The sequence below is a fragment of the Sabethes cyaneus genome, chromosome 1, assembly GCF_943734655.1.
Source record: "Sabethes cyaneus chromosome 1, idSabCyanKW18_F2, whole genome shotgun sequence".
In the NCBI taxonomy this organism is placed as follows: domain Eukaryota; kingdom Metazoa; phylum Arthropoda; class Insecta; order Diptera; family Culicidae; genus Sabethes; species Sabethes cyaneus.
Window position 1 is genome coordinate 169,858,727 of NC_071353.1, and position 15,140 is coordinate 169,873,866.

The 15,140-nt window shown below is 40.6% G+C and overlaps 2 protein-coding genes across 2 annotated transcripts in view; one reads left to right on the forward strand and one right to left on the reverse strand.

The window, feature by feature from the left end:
* Positions 1 to 13,088, forward strand: part of LOC128732689 (stromal interaction molecule homolog) — a 77,823-nt gene extending 64,735 nt beyond the window's left edge. The window contains exon 9 of the mRNA XM_053825990.1: positions 825 to 13,088. Coding sequence (XP_053681965.1) covers positions 825 to 1,272 — 448 coding nt within the window. The 3' untranslated portion in view covers positions 1,273 to 13,088. The remainder of the gene's footprint in view (positions 1 to 824) is intronic.
* Positions 13,089 to 13,133: 45 nt separating this feature from the next.
* LOC128732426 (probable 4-coumarate--CoA ligase 1) lies at positions 13,134 to 14,812 on the reverse strand. The gene is made up of 2 exons (XM_053825675.1): positions 13,739 to 14,812; positions 13,134 to 13,670 (listed from the first exon to the last, which is right to left on the reverse strand). The coding sequence occupies exons 1-2, from the start codon at positions 14,810 to 14,812 to the stop codon at positions 13,134 to 13,136; spliced, it is 1,611 nt and encodes a 536-aa protein (XP_053681650.1).
* Positions 14,813 to 15,140: the final 328 nt, after the last annotated feature.

Below are 15,140 nucleotides of genomic sequence, written 5' to 3' on the forward strand. Positions count from 1 at the left end.
ATCTAAAGATCATGAAGATAAAAGGCTCCAAGAAAAAAACGGGTCACGGGTCATTGTAGACGGCGACAAGTTCGTGTGTTTCAGATCACTAGCCGTGGGTCGACAGATATCTGAAATCTTGGCGACAAACAGCCCAAAACCAAGAATGAAGGCGAGTTCTTGATACGAAGAGTCACCTCGGCTCTTTTTGGCTATCTAGGCAGGTAACGGAAAACTTGTCACTTCAACAGGTCTTACTCCGTTGAACAGCTCGCCTGCTCAATGATGTTATTCATGGAATCTCGATTAACTGACAAAGCTATTGAAATTGTTTCGCTTTTGATCGTTGCTGGCTCTTACACACCGTATACTGAGCGTGTAAATCGTTTCTCACGATATTCCATTCCTCACATTGACTACTGAACTATTGACTCTCAGGGAAGACTTCCGTTTTTTTGCTGTTTAGCATTGATGTGCCGTGAATAAGGAGGCTTGGGTCTGACTATGTGCCGTAAAGAAGCAAGCTAGGGCCACTACCTGTTTTCTTATTGAACAATGGAATGTCGATTCTTTTGCCATGACAAATCCGGTTTACTCGGAGGCATTCAGTAACAAAAATTTCGGATCCGGAATTATCCGGAACTATACTTTAATAGCTGCCTAATTTTAGAATACAAGCGAAGCAAACAAACGCATTTGATTTCTTTTCATGTTTATGCTTTTAACAGCGAATCCTGAAGATGGCTGCGGCACTCCATCTAACAGACCTTTCGTTAGCGTGTTTCATCCGCTCCTTTCAAGGCTAACTCTAATCCTAATCTATTGTTTTGCCAATTTCCTTCCAGCCTCTTCTCGCTGGCCGCTCGCTCGGCCGACACCGACCTGGTGCCCCTGGGATCCCCATCGCTATCTCTTCCACCGACATCTTCGAGCGCTACGTCGTCGCCGACGGGATCAACCGTCGGTACCGTTTCCGCAGCATCCACGCTACAGCTCCAGCAGCTCACTGATTACTACCTTGCCCAGCAACAGCAGCAGCAGCAATCTGGCCATCCTGGCAGCCGACCAGGACTACATCAGCAATCCCTGCTGCAGCAGCAGCAACAGGGTGACAGTTACGTCACTTCCGGCGGCACTGCACCAGCTGGAGCAGCTGGACATGCCGCCGAGCTGGACAACTGCTCGACCGATTCATCCACCGTCGACGAGGACATCAAGCGAGGACGAGGACGACGGAAGCTGCCCTTCCCGTTCGGGAAAAAGTTCGGCAGCAAATCGAAGAAAAATCAATGACCAGCGGCGGCGGCTTTCGGCGGCAGAGCTGGATGCGCCGGGTGACGCACCGGGTGCGGGTGGCAACAACGAGCAGCAGCAGCAACTCCAGCGGAGCAACAGTATCTGACGCAGGTGGAGCGACGCCATTGGCAGTATTCGGGGCATAATCCGGCGAAGCAGAACCCGGTTCACCAGGGACGACGACACATGCTGTGATGATTCCAACGGCAAACGCTCAGCAGGGTAAGTCACCATTCCTTCCACTTATACATACAATACACACGAACAGGCAGAAGAAGAAGAAGAAGAAGAAAAAACACGACGAATTAATGAGCCACCACCGATATTTTAACCAATATTTGATCGGAACGTTGCTTTCGGAAGTTTTTTGAGCTAGGTTTTTTTTGTTTTAATTTGTTGAACACGCTTTCTCAGTTTTAGAGTTTTCCTTGTGTTTTTTTTTTTGGTTGGATGGGATCACTTCCGTTTTGGGTTGATTCCTCGACATTTAAATGTTCTAGCGTATTAGGCGTGAAGGCGAAAGAAAAAAGCTGTGAGTGAGAAAACAAAAACAGTACTTCCGAAGCGACTCAGAAGAAAACATGTGTGCATGTGTTGTTTAAACTATTTTATTGTAGGAGATATTGTTATTTATATTGTTAAAAATTGCGGAAGACCAAGCAAGTATGTACTACAGCAAAACAACACGAACAACACGGTTAGGCTGTGGAAGGAATTCATTCATGTAGGCGTTAGTTTATAAGTAGCGCCACCTCGACGAGTGATTATGGGAGAGCGGGAAACGGGGGAGTTTGGCAGAAACAAAATGCTAGCTAGAAGCTAAAAGGATTTTTGAAAAGTCTGACGAGAATCTTAGTGATTATGTGTACTTTTGTTTTTGTTTACTGCGGCGAACGTGTTTCCTTATGTATAGATAGAATGAGAAGAATGCTACGCAACCCGTGTTTTTTTTGTTAATTTGAGTGTAAGTGTTGAATAATTGACGGCAGATTGCTGAAGGCTTTTAGAGTACTGAACGAGGCAGGAAGAAGTGTGACTGGGTCGCAAAAATTCTGCTTATGATGGATTGTTCTAATTTTGGTACACTTTTCATGGAAGTTTTTGTAAATTATAATGTCAAAGTTTAGGTGTTTCCACCCTGATACTGAATTTAACAAAGCTTTCTGGTTGCAACGAAGTTTATTGTCTTCAAGCCGCCGTGAAAAATTAAAAAACTGCTGATGTTTTTACTCACTGGTTAGTATTTTCTAAATTTTGTTCTCAACGTGTTATTGATTATGTGTATATTTCCATTTTTTTGGTACGGGAAAGAGGCAAAGGATTCCTTCCATCCCTTTAGCAAAACTAATAGCATAACAACACTGCCCGTACCCGAGAAATTACCTGAAAATTGTAATCTACACTTGTCACAAGTTTTAGAGTTCTTTAGGCTATAGAACTGGCAAACAATCAATTTTACATAAAGTTTTCAAGCTTTCATGATATCTTCAGACGACTTTTAAACGACTTTCCGACAACCTTTAGATGATTTCCAGTTGACTTTTAGATAACTTTTAGACAAATTTTGAATGATTTTTAAAAGACTTTCAGATTAATCTCAAATGGTTTTCAGACGTCTTTCGAACATACTTTCAGGCGACTTTTGAACAACGTTTTGACGATATCCAAATCCAATTTGCAGACCAGAGATTCAAATGACTTTTAAAAGACATTCGAACTTCGTCTACCAAAGGAATTTCGGGTAACTACTGGGCGACTTTCCGGCTGCTTTGGACGATTTTTAAGCGGCTTCCAAATGGCTTTCACAATTTTCAGATGATTTGTAGACAATTTTCAGAGGTGTTTCATAATTTTTTCATGTGACATCTAGGCTACTAGACGATGAGACGATATTTTCGAATGGCTTTCAACTGGCCTTAAACCACTTTCAGATGTCTTTTAGAAGAATTTCAGACTACCTACAGCCGATTTTAGATGAAAACCAAGTGCGTCTCAGACGGCCTTCAGAGTATTTTCAAATGACTTTCAGAATAAATATATTCAGATGACTTCTCAGGTGTCTTTCAGATAACTTTTTAGGTGACAGACCATTTTTAAACGTCTTCCAAATGGCTTTCAGACGACTTCTGGAGGATATTTAGACGACTTTCGAGAGACTTTCAGACGCCCTTCAAATGACACACAGATGACTTTTAGGCGACGTTTCTTATTGGTTTCAGGAGACGTTTAACCGACTTTTAGATGAAATTCATGTGATTTCCCGACAGTCCTCAGACGGTTTTTCGGTGTCTTCCAGGCGGATCTCGGGGGGTTTCTGGATGATTTAGTTGATATTTAGATGACATTGTAGGTGGTTTGTAGACGACTTTCAGGCGTCCTTCAGAAAATGTTCCGATGGCTTCTCAGAGAAGACGTCTTTTAGTTATTTTCAAATGACTTCCAAATGGCTTTCAACTTCAAATGATTTTCAGATGACTTCCAGGTAACATTCAGACGACTTTTGGACGGCTTTCAGGTAATTTAGATGGCCTTCAGGCAACTTTTAAGCGAAATCAGCGTGGCAAGCCTGCTTTCAGGTACTTTCTACTGATAATTTTCAGATGGCTTTTAGACAACTTTTAATCGACTAATATTAGTCGACTGTTAGATAACTTTTAAATGAATTTTTAAAGACTTAGAAAAGACTTCCAAACAGCGTTCAGGCGACTTTCGGTGCGACTTTTAGACCATATTTAAATTACTTTCAGGCGATTTCTAGATGACTTTTGATCGTTTCCCAGACGGATTGCACCCAAGTAACAATTTGGGTTTTATTACACTCTTATGATGGCATTTAAGATCAAAATTGGTCATAAAAACCGCCATAAGACTACAATAAAACTCACATTGTTGCTTGGGCAGACATATTCCAGAAGTTTTCTACGCAATAAGCAGATGCGTCAGATGATTTTCAGGCATTTTTAACAGAATATCCGGTCACCTTATACAACTTTAAAATGGCTTCATCTTCAGATGACGCAGATATTTTTCAAGCAACTTTTCCAATGGCAAACGACTTTTAAGCGGCTCTTAGACGACTTAGATACGACGGCCTTCATACGACACACAATCCACTTTCAGGTGACCTATCAGACGACCTTCAGGCGACTCTTAAACGACTTTTAGATGAAGGTCTTATGATTTTTAGATGATTTCCATATGGCTCTCAGACGATTTTCAAACGCCATCCAGACGGGATTCAGGTGACTTCTATATGGCTTAGACAATATTTAGATGGCATTCTGTTCTGGTGTGTGTGGCTCTTACACAATCGGATGACTACTCAGATGTTTTACGGACGACTTTTAAAAGATTCAGATGATTTTCAGACAAGTTTTAGGCAACTTTTAGATTACTTTGAAAAGACTAAGTCTTTCGGACGTCTTTTAGACAATTTTCAAATAGCTTCCAAATGGTTTTCATTTTCAAAAGATTTTCAGATGACATTCAATCAGCTTTCGAACGGTTTTTAAATGTTTTAAAATGCTTACATATGACCTTTCTTACGACTTTTCGAGTAGATGTTAGGTGGCTTTCAGGTGGTTTTCAGACGATTTGAATAATTTTTAGAAAATTTTACGTTGGTTCTTAGATGGCGACTTCCGAAGCGATTTTCAGGAGATATTTAAATGACTTTTGCACGCCCAGTCAGCTTCGGAGTACGATGCTGCTCTAACAAACCAGTCGATAAAGAAGGGTCAAGTTCTTAAGGACGTTTTTACCCATGGCTTTGCTTTTTTAAACGACTTTAAGATGATTTTCAGACGACTTATAATTGTCTTCCAAACGGATTTCATTCTTCTCCTGAACAACTTTCAAACGATAGTCAGATAAATTTCAGGCAGTTTGTAAAGTGGCCTTTAGACGACTTTCCATTGGCTTTCAAACGGCTTTCATAGGGCTTTGAGGTGACCTTAGCCAACTGTCAGACGTGTTTTAGAAGAATTTCAGACAACTTTCAGTGAACTTTTCAGATGCCTGTGATGGCTTTCAGGCGAGTTATTGATAGTTTTCAGGTAATTTTGGGCAATCTTTGAGAGGTTAAGACCATCAGCTAACTTTCAGGCGCCTTGTAGACAATATCTAAGTGACTCAGACGGTTTTCAATCGTCTTTCAGACGGATTTCGGGCAACTTCTGTAAAACTTTTGGACGGTAGTTATATCACTTTCAGAGGCAAAGGCGTTCTAGAACTTTCGAATGGCTTTCAAACAATTTTCGGATGACTTTTATTTAAACGATAATCAGATGCGTTTCAGATGGTCTTCAGAATGTTTTAAACAACTTTCAGGCGACCTTCAGAACATGCTTAGATGTCTTTCAATATCTGACATCTATGTTTTAAACTCTTCCAAATGGCTTTCAAAGGATTTGTACTGAATCACTTTTAGAAGACTTTGACACGACCTTCAGACAGACGATGCTCAGGGCGACTTTTATGATTGATTTCAGGCGACTTTTAAGCGACTTTTAGATAAAATTCGTATCATTTTGCGATGGTTTGTCAAACGGAATGAAATAATCTTCAGTTGAAAATTTTTTAGATGGCTCTGAGGTGATTTTTAATTGATTTTCAGGTGACTGGGCTTGGTTCTGGGCCACTTTTAGATGATAGTCAGGTGACTCTCAAGTGAAGTGTCTTTCAGGTGATTTTCAGGAGGCTTTCGAATGGGTTTTAAACGCCTTCAGAGGGCTCTCAGATGACCTCAAACCTATGGAGTAGTTCAGATAACTTTCTCATGATTTAGCTGACTTTTGAACAACGTTTAAAGATATTTAGAGCTGATTTTCTGGCGACTTTAAGGTGAAATTAGCTATCATCGATTCTGCTGATTTCAAAAGCAGTTTTTTAGAAGACTTTCAGATGGTTCTTAGATGGCTGTCAAGCTTCTTCGGGATGACTTTTAGACGATAATCGGATGCGTCACATAACTTTCAGGCAGTTTTTAAAAGGCATTCAGGTGACCTTATACAACTATCAGATGTCTTTCAGAAGAATTTTGGACAATTTTCAGATGACTTTCAAATGAAAGCAAGATACGTATCAGACGCATTCTAGAATATCTTCAAACGACTTCCAGATAATTTAGAAAGTGTTTAGATGACGTAGATGTCTTTCAGATAAGTTTTCCGATAACAGACTACTTTCAAACGCCTTCCAAATGGTTTTCAGACGACTTTCAGCAGGCTTTCAAACGGCCTTCAGCTGACACGCAATCCACTTTCAGGTGACTTTTTAGATGGCTTTCAGACGACTCTCAACCGACTTTTAGGTAAAGTTCATATGAGCTTTAGATGATTCTTAGACGGGTCTTAAACTTCTTTCAGACGAATTTCAGGCAGCTTCTAGATAACTTCGACGTTATTTAGATGGCATTTAGCTGGTTTTTAGCCGACTTTCAAGCAACATCCAGATAATTGCTCAGATGTCTTTCAGACGAATTTCAAATGACTCAGATGATTTTCAGTCAAATTTCAGGCTATGACTTTAAAAAGGCCAAATTCAAATGCCTTTAACCTTACGCCTTTCGAACGATTTTCAGATGATATTCAAGCGGCTTTCGGACGATTTGCAAGTTACCTTCAGACGAGTTTTCGAACATTTTTAAAAGACTGTCAGATGGTTCTCAGATGGCTTTTAGACGTCTTTCAACCGGCTTGCAGGCGGTTTCTCGAGCGATTTTCAAACGAACAATTTAAACGACTTTCAGGGAAATTTTCAGACGACTTATAATTCGGTAGCAACTTTTCAAAAGGGCCAATCTGCAAAAAGGTAAACAAACCGAGTGAGGGGTATTGTCTTCCAAGCGGATTTTAGGTATCTTCGGGATGACTTCCGGACGATAGTCAGACAGACTTTCAGGCAGTTTTTAAAAAGACCTTTAGATGACTTTCGAGCGGTTTTCGAACGGCTGTCATAGGGCTTTTGGATGACTTTAGACAATTTTTAGATGTCTTTTAGAAGAATTTCGGACAACTTTCAGAGGACTTTTAGACGAAAGTCAGCTGGTTTTCAGACGGCCTTCAGAATATTTTCAAACGGGTGCCGGGCGACCTTAAGAATATGTTCAGATATCAGCCAGACAACTTTCAAATGACTTTTAGGCGGTTTTCAAGTAATTTTCAGATCATCTTTAGATGGCTTTTTGATGTCTTTCAGACGAGTTTTTTTTTCAATGGTTTTCAGGTGATTTTAGAGTACCTTCAACTAATTTGGATGACGTTTAGGTGAATTTCGGATAACTGAACTTTCAGAAGACTTTGGACAACTTTTAGATGATATTTAAACGATTTTAGGATAACTTTCAAAAAACTACTGAACAACGTTCGGAAATATTTAGAACCGATTTTCATTTCAAGATTGCAGAGATTGTTGTTAGTAGATGATGCTTCAAATTGCTTTCAGATGATTTGCTCACCAAACTTCAAACGACCTTCAGATGGCTTTCAGGCGACTTTTAAACGGCTCTTAGGCAACATTTAAACGAATTTCGGACCGCTTCACAGTGGGACCATTCTGAAAAAAAGGCGGTTTAAAGTCTTTTCTCGCTTTTCCTGACGTTTTTGAGCTTAGGTGTCTTCGGAGAAGTTTCCTAAAAAAGTGTTCTGCATCTGTTGACATTTTCATACAATTAGATATTGAGGGGATGACAAATTTGAAAAAATTAGCTTTTTCTAGGAACTAGATAGCATGTTCATGTGTTCGGCAAAGTTGTAGAACTTTGAATTTCATGAAACTTTGCCGAAGATTCTAAGTATCTGCATCATATGGTTTGCGAGATATAATTGACTTTCTGTCGTGACCCCCTTAAAATCAGTTTATTAAACTTTTTGTACGCGAAACATCATCTAACAGCTTTGACATGATCTACAAACTTTTTGACGCTATCAAAATACGCAGCTTTCTAGAAGGTGTAAATATCGTATGTTGGTTTATTTGCTTTAAAAATTGATTTAAAACATGAATTTTACCGTTTTTACAAGTATTTTTTTCCGTAAATAGGCACCTACTGGCAGCTAAAGTTAGCATCGCTCAAACCGCAAAGGAATATAGTATAAGTGTGCCAAAAATCACGGCTGGGTCTGCTCGGGCATTTTTTTTTGTTATTTTTTTTCTAATTTGTTAGAAAATTAAGGGGCATTAAGGACACCTTAACTGTTTTCAAGTAATTAGGGGTAAAAAGAACCAATTGAGTTCAACCTGAAAAGGCCTGAAACTGAGATGAAAGTATAGTCTAATTAATTTCAGTTCAGCTTGTTTTCGACATAGTCATTAATTATTTTGTGCAATTTCCAAAAAGTAAAATTTCAAAATCATTTCTAAGTCTGCGTTTATATTTTATATCGATGAATTGTCTTATAGTATATTGTAAGACACTTTAGAAACCAAAAAACCGACCATATTCTTCGTCGTTTTCATAGAAAACTGAAGAGTGGCACTTTTGCACCGGGTGGTCGTCTTGGCCCTAGTTCCCCTAAATAGAAAAATTTTACGCGTGCATGAATATTCTCGCTTCGGTTGCCAGTAACACTGACATTACCTAACGAAAAAGAGTGATATATTTTTTATGTTTCATTTTCTAGATGACTTTCAGAGAGATATCAGGCGATTTTCAGTTAACTTTCCGAGCGGCTTTCAGGCGACGTTCAGTTGAGTTTACGATGGCTTTCCGACGACTTTTAGATGAGTTTCAGACGGCATTACGGTGACCAACAGACGATGATCAGATGATTTTTCAAATGACTCTTAGAACACATTAAAATGATTGTCAGACAACTTTCAGACGGCCTTCGTATGACTGTTAAAAAAATTTCAAACAGATTTCAAACAACTTTTAGCTTTCCGAACTTCAAGATGACTTCAGGACAACTTTTCGATGATATTCACATGACTTTCAGAGGCTCTTCAGACGAGATTTAGGTAATATCAGAATGCTTTCCAGACGTATTTCTGAGGGTTTTCAAATAACTTTCAAGAGATTTAAACTACTTTCAGATGGCCTTCAGTTGTCTTTCAGATTATTCTCATATTTTACCGATCTCAATTACCGATGGCTTTCAGATGATTTTCAGGCGTTTTACAAACAAATTTTAAACAACTTTTAGGCGAACTTCACACCTTTAACAGGGCTTTCAAACAATTATAGAACTTTCAGATGACCTGAAAAACACTTACAAATAGCACCATGACGACTTTGAAACATCTTCAAAACGGTTTTCTGACGACTACTGGGCCACACTGAAACGGTGAGAAGATTCAGATGATTTTCAGCGGAACTTTCAGGTAACCGTAGACGATTGACGGATGTTTTTGGAAGCATTTCAGACAACTTTTATTTATTTTATTTATTTTTATTTCAAACGGCCCAAGTGACACATGGAATTTCACACGATTTTTAGGCGACTTGTAGATGGCTTTCAGATGACTTTCAACAGGCTGCTTCTGGGCGATTTTCAGACGATATTTAGATGGCTTTTGATCGATTTTAGACGACATTCAAAGGGGTTTTAAACAGGTTTCACGTTCAGACGACTTTTAGATAACCTTCAGAGGACCCTTTTATAACTTCAAACGACCGTCAGTCGATTTTAATTTAATTTTCAGACGATTTTCGAACAATTTTCAGATGATCATAGATTCGGATGACTTCTGAGTGATTTTTAGACTTTTTCGACTCCGATATGGCTTTTAGAAAACTTTCGAAAGGATTGGCTTTCAGGCGTCCTACCGATGATTGTCAGATGAATTTAGAAGAATTTCAAACAACCAAAATCAGTTCTTACTCGGTTATGTCTGATATCCCAACAGAAAGTTTTGTTTACGAGTAACTTATCGAACCTTTGCGTAACTAAAAGCCGTAGAACAAGTGCTTGATAAGCTATTACAAACATAATAAATTACAGATTACAAATTTTGATAATGGTACGAACTTTTTCTCGAATCTGGTCAAACTGTGAAGCATCGAAAATCTGACCAAAACTTCACAGGGTCCTTGTATGCTATAATATATAGCAGAATGCGTTTTTTCAGGCACTCTTCCTTCTGGACATCCGAGTTCATAGCCTGACATTTGTAACGAAAATCTTGGATTTCTGGCCGATGCCAGATAAGGAGTTACCTAGCAAATTTATCAGTGAAATTAATGTTCGGGCCGTTGCCCTAAGGGACTTGATCACAAAGCTACCCATAATCTATCTTCGCATACATTTTTTGCCAGTACTTCCTACGTCAGAACCTTGCTGTACAACTTCCGAGCGCGACTTGTGACCACTATGTTCTCTGATTCAGAGATGGCAAAGTCGTCATCCAAAAGTCTCGGGTTTGTTACCACTATGGTTTTCAATACCTTGAAACGTAGCTGTCGCTCGTCAGTGGCATTTGGATATTTATTGTGATTCATTCGAACGATAGCTTTCCGTTCATTGAAACGTTTGAAAACACTGTTCTACTCTTCCGTAATATCACCTTTATATGATGCTGATTACCCCTTGCTTACTCGGGCTCCTTTGTCTCTTGTACATCTGCTATTGTAATGAAAATTCTTATATTGTAAGAAACAAAACCCTTTTTCTTCATTTGAATGTGTCTACTCTTGGTCAGCACCCCCTCCTGTTGTAAATCGCTCTGCTGTTCGGAAACTCTTATAAAGCGAGACAAAGTCTTTTTACGTTTTTGAACCTTCCCCTTATCAATGGCCAACCTATTCCCTCTATTAGAAATCCAGCAATTTGTACAACTACTATCGTTCCAAATGCAAGAGAAACGCACGGTTTTACTCATTTGAATCTTCCTCCTCCGTTGTAAGAGACCGCTTGCCTCTTTTGTCAACCCACATGCGCTGATTTTTTTATGTCAAAAAACATGTGTGTCAAGTATAATGAAAACCCGGCCAGGCGTTCCGGCGCTATGACCGAACATACTCTCATACTCACGTTCCTTGTTCCCCGCCTGCTGGCTCCTTCCCTGCAAGCTTCTTCTTCTGTAACGTAGCCCATTAGGCATCTGATTGCTCTCTAAAAATCAACATAGTGGAAATAAAACAAAGTTCTTTTTCCAGCTTTTTTTGCAATAATCGATTGACACAAAAATATTGTTAATCAGAAATTAGTTATAGGTGTTCAAAACCTGATTACTTTCTCACATCTTAGGTTTTAATTTTAAACCCTTACTTTCCCTCTTACGGGAAGCAGTGGTTCCCCGTGGCAGGATCGCCATTTTTAAGTGTGGGTTTAAAATGTTACTTAAATAAGCTGTTGAGAGGCTTCACGGTATGCGACTTGCTTCGCCGACTGTTGGCGGAGAAAAAGATATCGATTTTAACTTTTGATCTACTTCGCATTGTTATAGTAAGTTTAAGTTATGATCGAGCTTCTTTTATTGAGTTCGTTGATATAAAGTTTTCTAATGTCCTAACATATCCTACAGCTTTTAGTCACTAAACGACGATTTTTAATGACATAATATTTCTATTTCTCCTGAGATAGATAGAGATCTGACCTTAACCCTTGTATTTTTTTAACAGGCCTAATACGGTTGTTAACCGCTCGAACTTCGAACACTCGAAGACTTTCGCCTAACGTAGAATTAGAATAATGTGATTATTACATAACACTATTGAAATGCCTTAGTTGTGGAATGCTTTTAGCGACTTTTTTCAATGGGAGTGTTCGAAGTTTCAGACTGATCAATCTGTCAAAATTTCCTAAACGTCAAACGTTGTGACCCAGCGCACTTCTATCTAGGCCTACTCGTTTTTTCCACTCTGCGTCGACTGTATTTTTATCAAGCCTTTTTCTGTTGGCCTGTTGAACGATGGCAATCTGTTACCATAGGGATACGAGGGGGTTGTGGTTGAATGAATGGCAACGCAAAACAGATCTTAGTCAGAAAGTGTACAAAGGAAATGCTTAAACTCTAGCTTTTAGTGTAGGTAATCAATTTATACATTAATGTAAGGAAGAAGAAAAAAAACTTAAAAAAGGACAGAGTGAAGTGTTGTTCGCCTAGCCTAGACGGACCGGTTGAACGGAAGCGGTAAAATATGGTATTAACTTTGAATTTGGAAAAGTCCAAGTCGTCGAAACGTTGAGGTTAGTAATTCAAATTATCGATAGCGTATAACGGATAGACTTATAGAGCAATGCAGTACTTTGCAATATGATGAACATTATTGACAGCAAAACGGAAAAAAACGGAGATCCTAATAAGCAAGAAACACCAACAAAAGTTTATCTCCTAGCCATTCAATCAATTGAACAGGGAAGAGATGCGAGAAATATTTTCCCTTTATCTACACCTATCTACCTACCTACCCGTATTTAGAATGATAAGATAGAAGTGCACACCGTTAGACATGGTTTATTTATTTATACTTCCCGATGATGATGACTTAAGTGCACGGTAGGATGATGACAAACTACTTGGGAATTTTCCTTTCCTTTTTTTATTCAACCAACTAAATCAAGTTACTATTTTTTCCCTTTTATTTATCAATTTTATCTAGCCGAATAGTGAATAGAAACATATTTTTTTTGGAATAAACTTTCCCTAAACTCTCTTATTGATTACCTTTGAACGTTTTACTTTGAACCCGCAGCATTTTTGTGGTTCGCAAAATGTGAATTTTTACAAGGGCTCAATAAAAGGACATAGAATATAGACAAACAGTAGAGCAAATCAATTGTTACACGGTATGAAACACTAACCATACAATTTACAAAGAAGGAAAAACCACAACAAAAAAACTATGAAACATGACAAAAAAATAAAAAACAAACAACAAAATTAACCGAACCGTGTTCGCGCGTCCGCACCGGAACTTAATCGTTGTAGAGTTGTGAAAGCCTAAGTGCCATCTGTTTCGCCTCCCGGCGGTTGAGCTTTCCGTTGGTAGTCCGCGGTAGGCCGTCGACGAAGAACAGACCACCGCGGAGGCGCTTGTAGTCCGGGAGTTGTTCGTTGAACTGCGCTTTCAGTTGTTCGGCGTCCATGGCAGGACGCGTCGATGTAGTGACCACCAAAGCCGTCGCCAGATCGACATGCGGTGGATCCGGATGGGGAATGCCTACGACGGCGGCCTGCTTTACGCCGGGCAGTTCGACCAGCACGGCCTCCAGTTGAGCCGGGGCAATCTGGTAGCCCCGATAGCGGAGCAATTCTTTCCTCCGGTCGGTGATGTACAGGAAGCCGGCCTTATCGAAATAGCCAACGTCTCCGGTTTTGATAAACCCGTCGAAGGTGTGCAGAGCCTGTGTTTCCGGTTCGTTGTTGTAATATCCGTAGAACGGATGGGCGTAGCGTACCTGAATTTCGCCCTCCTCCTCCGGTCCCAGCAGATCCCAGTCTTCGTTGGCGATCTGTCGAAGGTAGGAAACCAGTTTTTTTTTCTAAATCAAACGAAACTTTAAACAGACTTTTCTTTTACCCTTGCAGTGATGTTGGCCATCAGGATGCCGGCCGAGTTCGGTTTGCCGAACAAATCGATCGAAACTATACCGCCGGTTTCGCTCATCGCATAGCCTACGAAAACTTTTCCATTCGACTGCAGCAAAGCATTGGCCCTTTGGCGTAGGGATTCCGGCAACGGGCTTCCACCGCATCCGAGCACTCGCAGCGATGGTAACGTTAGCTGGCCAGCCTCACAATAAGCCACCAAATCGGCCAGCATCGGTGGAGGTGTGAAAAAGTTCGTAACCTCAAACTTAACGATCAGTTCGTAGGCATATTCCGGACTGAACGGCTTCGACGTCGTAATCCGTTTGTGACCATTGAACAGCGTCATCATCAGCATTTGAAACGACGACACCCAGTAAAGGGAGCTGAAGCAAAGCACTGTATCGATTCCAAGGTTTGTGAGCCACGGATAGGGTGCGATCAGTTGGGCATGCGTTAAACAAACTGCCTTCGGCAGACCGGTAGTTCCGGACGAACAAACAATTACCGCAACGATTTTATCCGAATCACCCAAATAGGGAGCACGATAGCCCGCTTCACCTTCCACCGGATCGAAGAGCAGCTTCGCGGTTTCCGGCTTATCCAAAACAATGACCTGCGCATCGCAGCTGAGCTCCGCAAGTGCTTGTCTCACTGCTGGCACATTGTCATCATTGCAAAACACAAACTTCGGCCGAGTGATTCCCATCAGATGCACCAAATCGGACCGCTCAAAGGAAGCATCCAGCGTATGAACCGGTGCTCCCAGCAGAAAACAACCCAACAAAACCGGCGTCACACAGGCGCTGTTATTCACCACCATACAGAGCATGTCCTGTCGGGATACGCCGTACCGTTTGTTCAGATTCAAAGCTACCCGAATCATTTGCGTTCGCAGCTCACCGCACGTCATAACCCGTTCGGTGTCAGCGCAAATTTGAAACACTTTCTCCGGCGTCCGTTCGAGAACGTTCACAATCACTTGACCGAGACTGGCGGCCGGATTGAGGATCGGTGGTTGCCGTGGGCCACTCCAGGTACGCGTCGTTTGATCGTATTGAGACATGATTCTTCTGACCGCGCGGAAAGTCACACTAACAGTAAAGGTTTCCTACTGGAACCAAAGTGGTTTTATATAGGGATGACCTCCGTTCAATCAATTCAATTCTTCTTATCAGCCGGGCATCTCAAGAGCCGGTGTCAAAGTCGACTATTATTGCCGGTACGGCTCAGTTGTTATCATAGTTTAAACTATCATCGTTTGTTTGTGGAATGGATAAAGTCATCATCGTCGAAGTCGAAGTTCGACGCCAGGAGAAACCGCACGCCGGTTAACCTACAAAGCGCTCACGCGCAAAATGTGCAACATAATTTCTGCGGTGATTTTATCAACG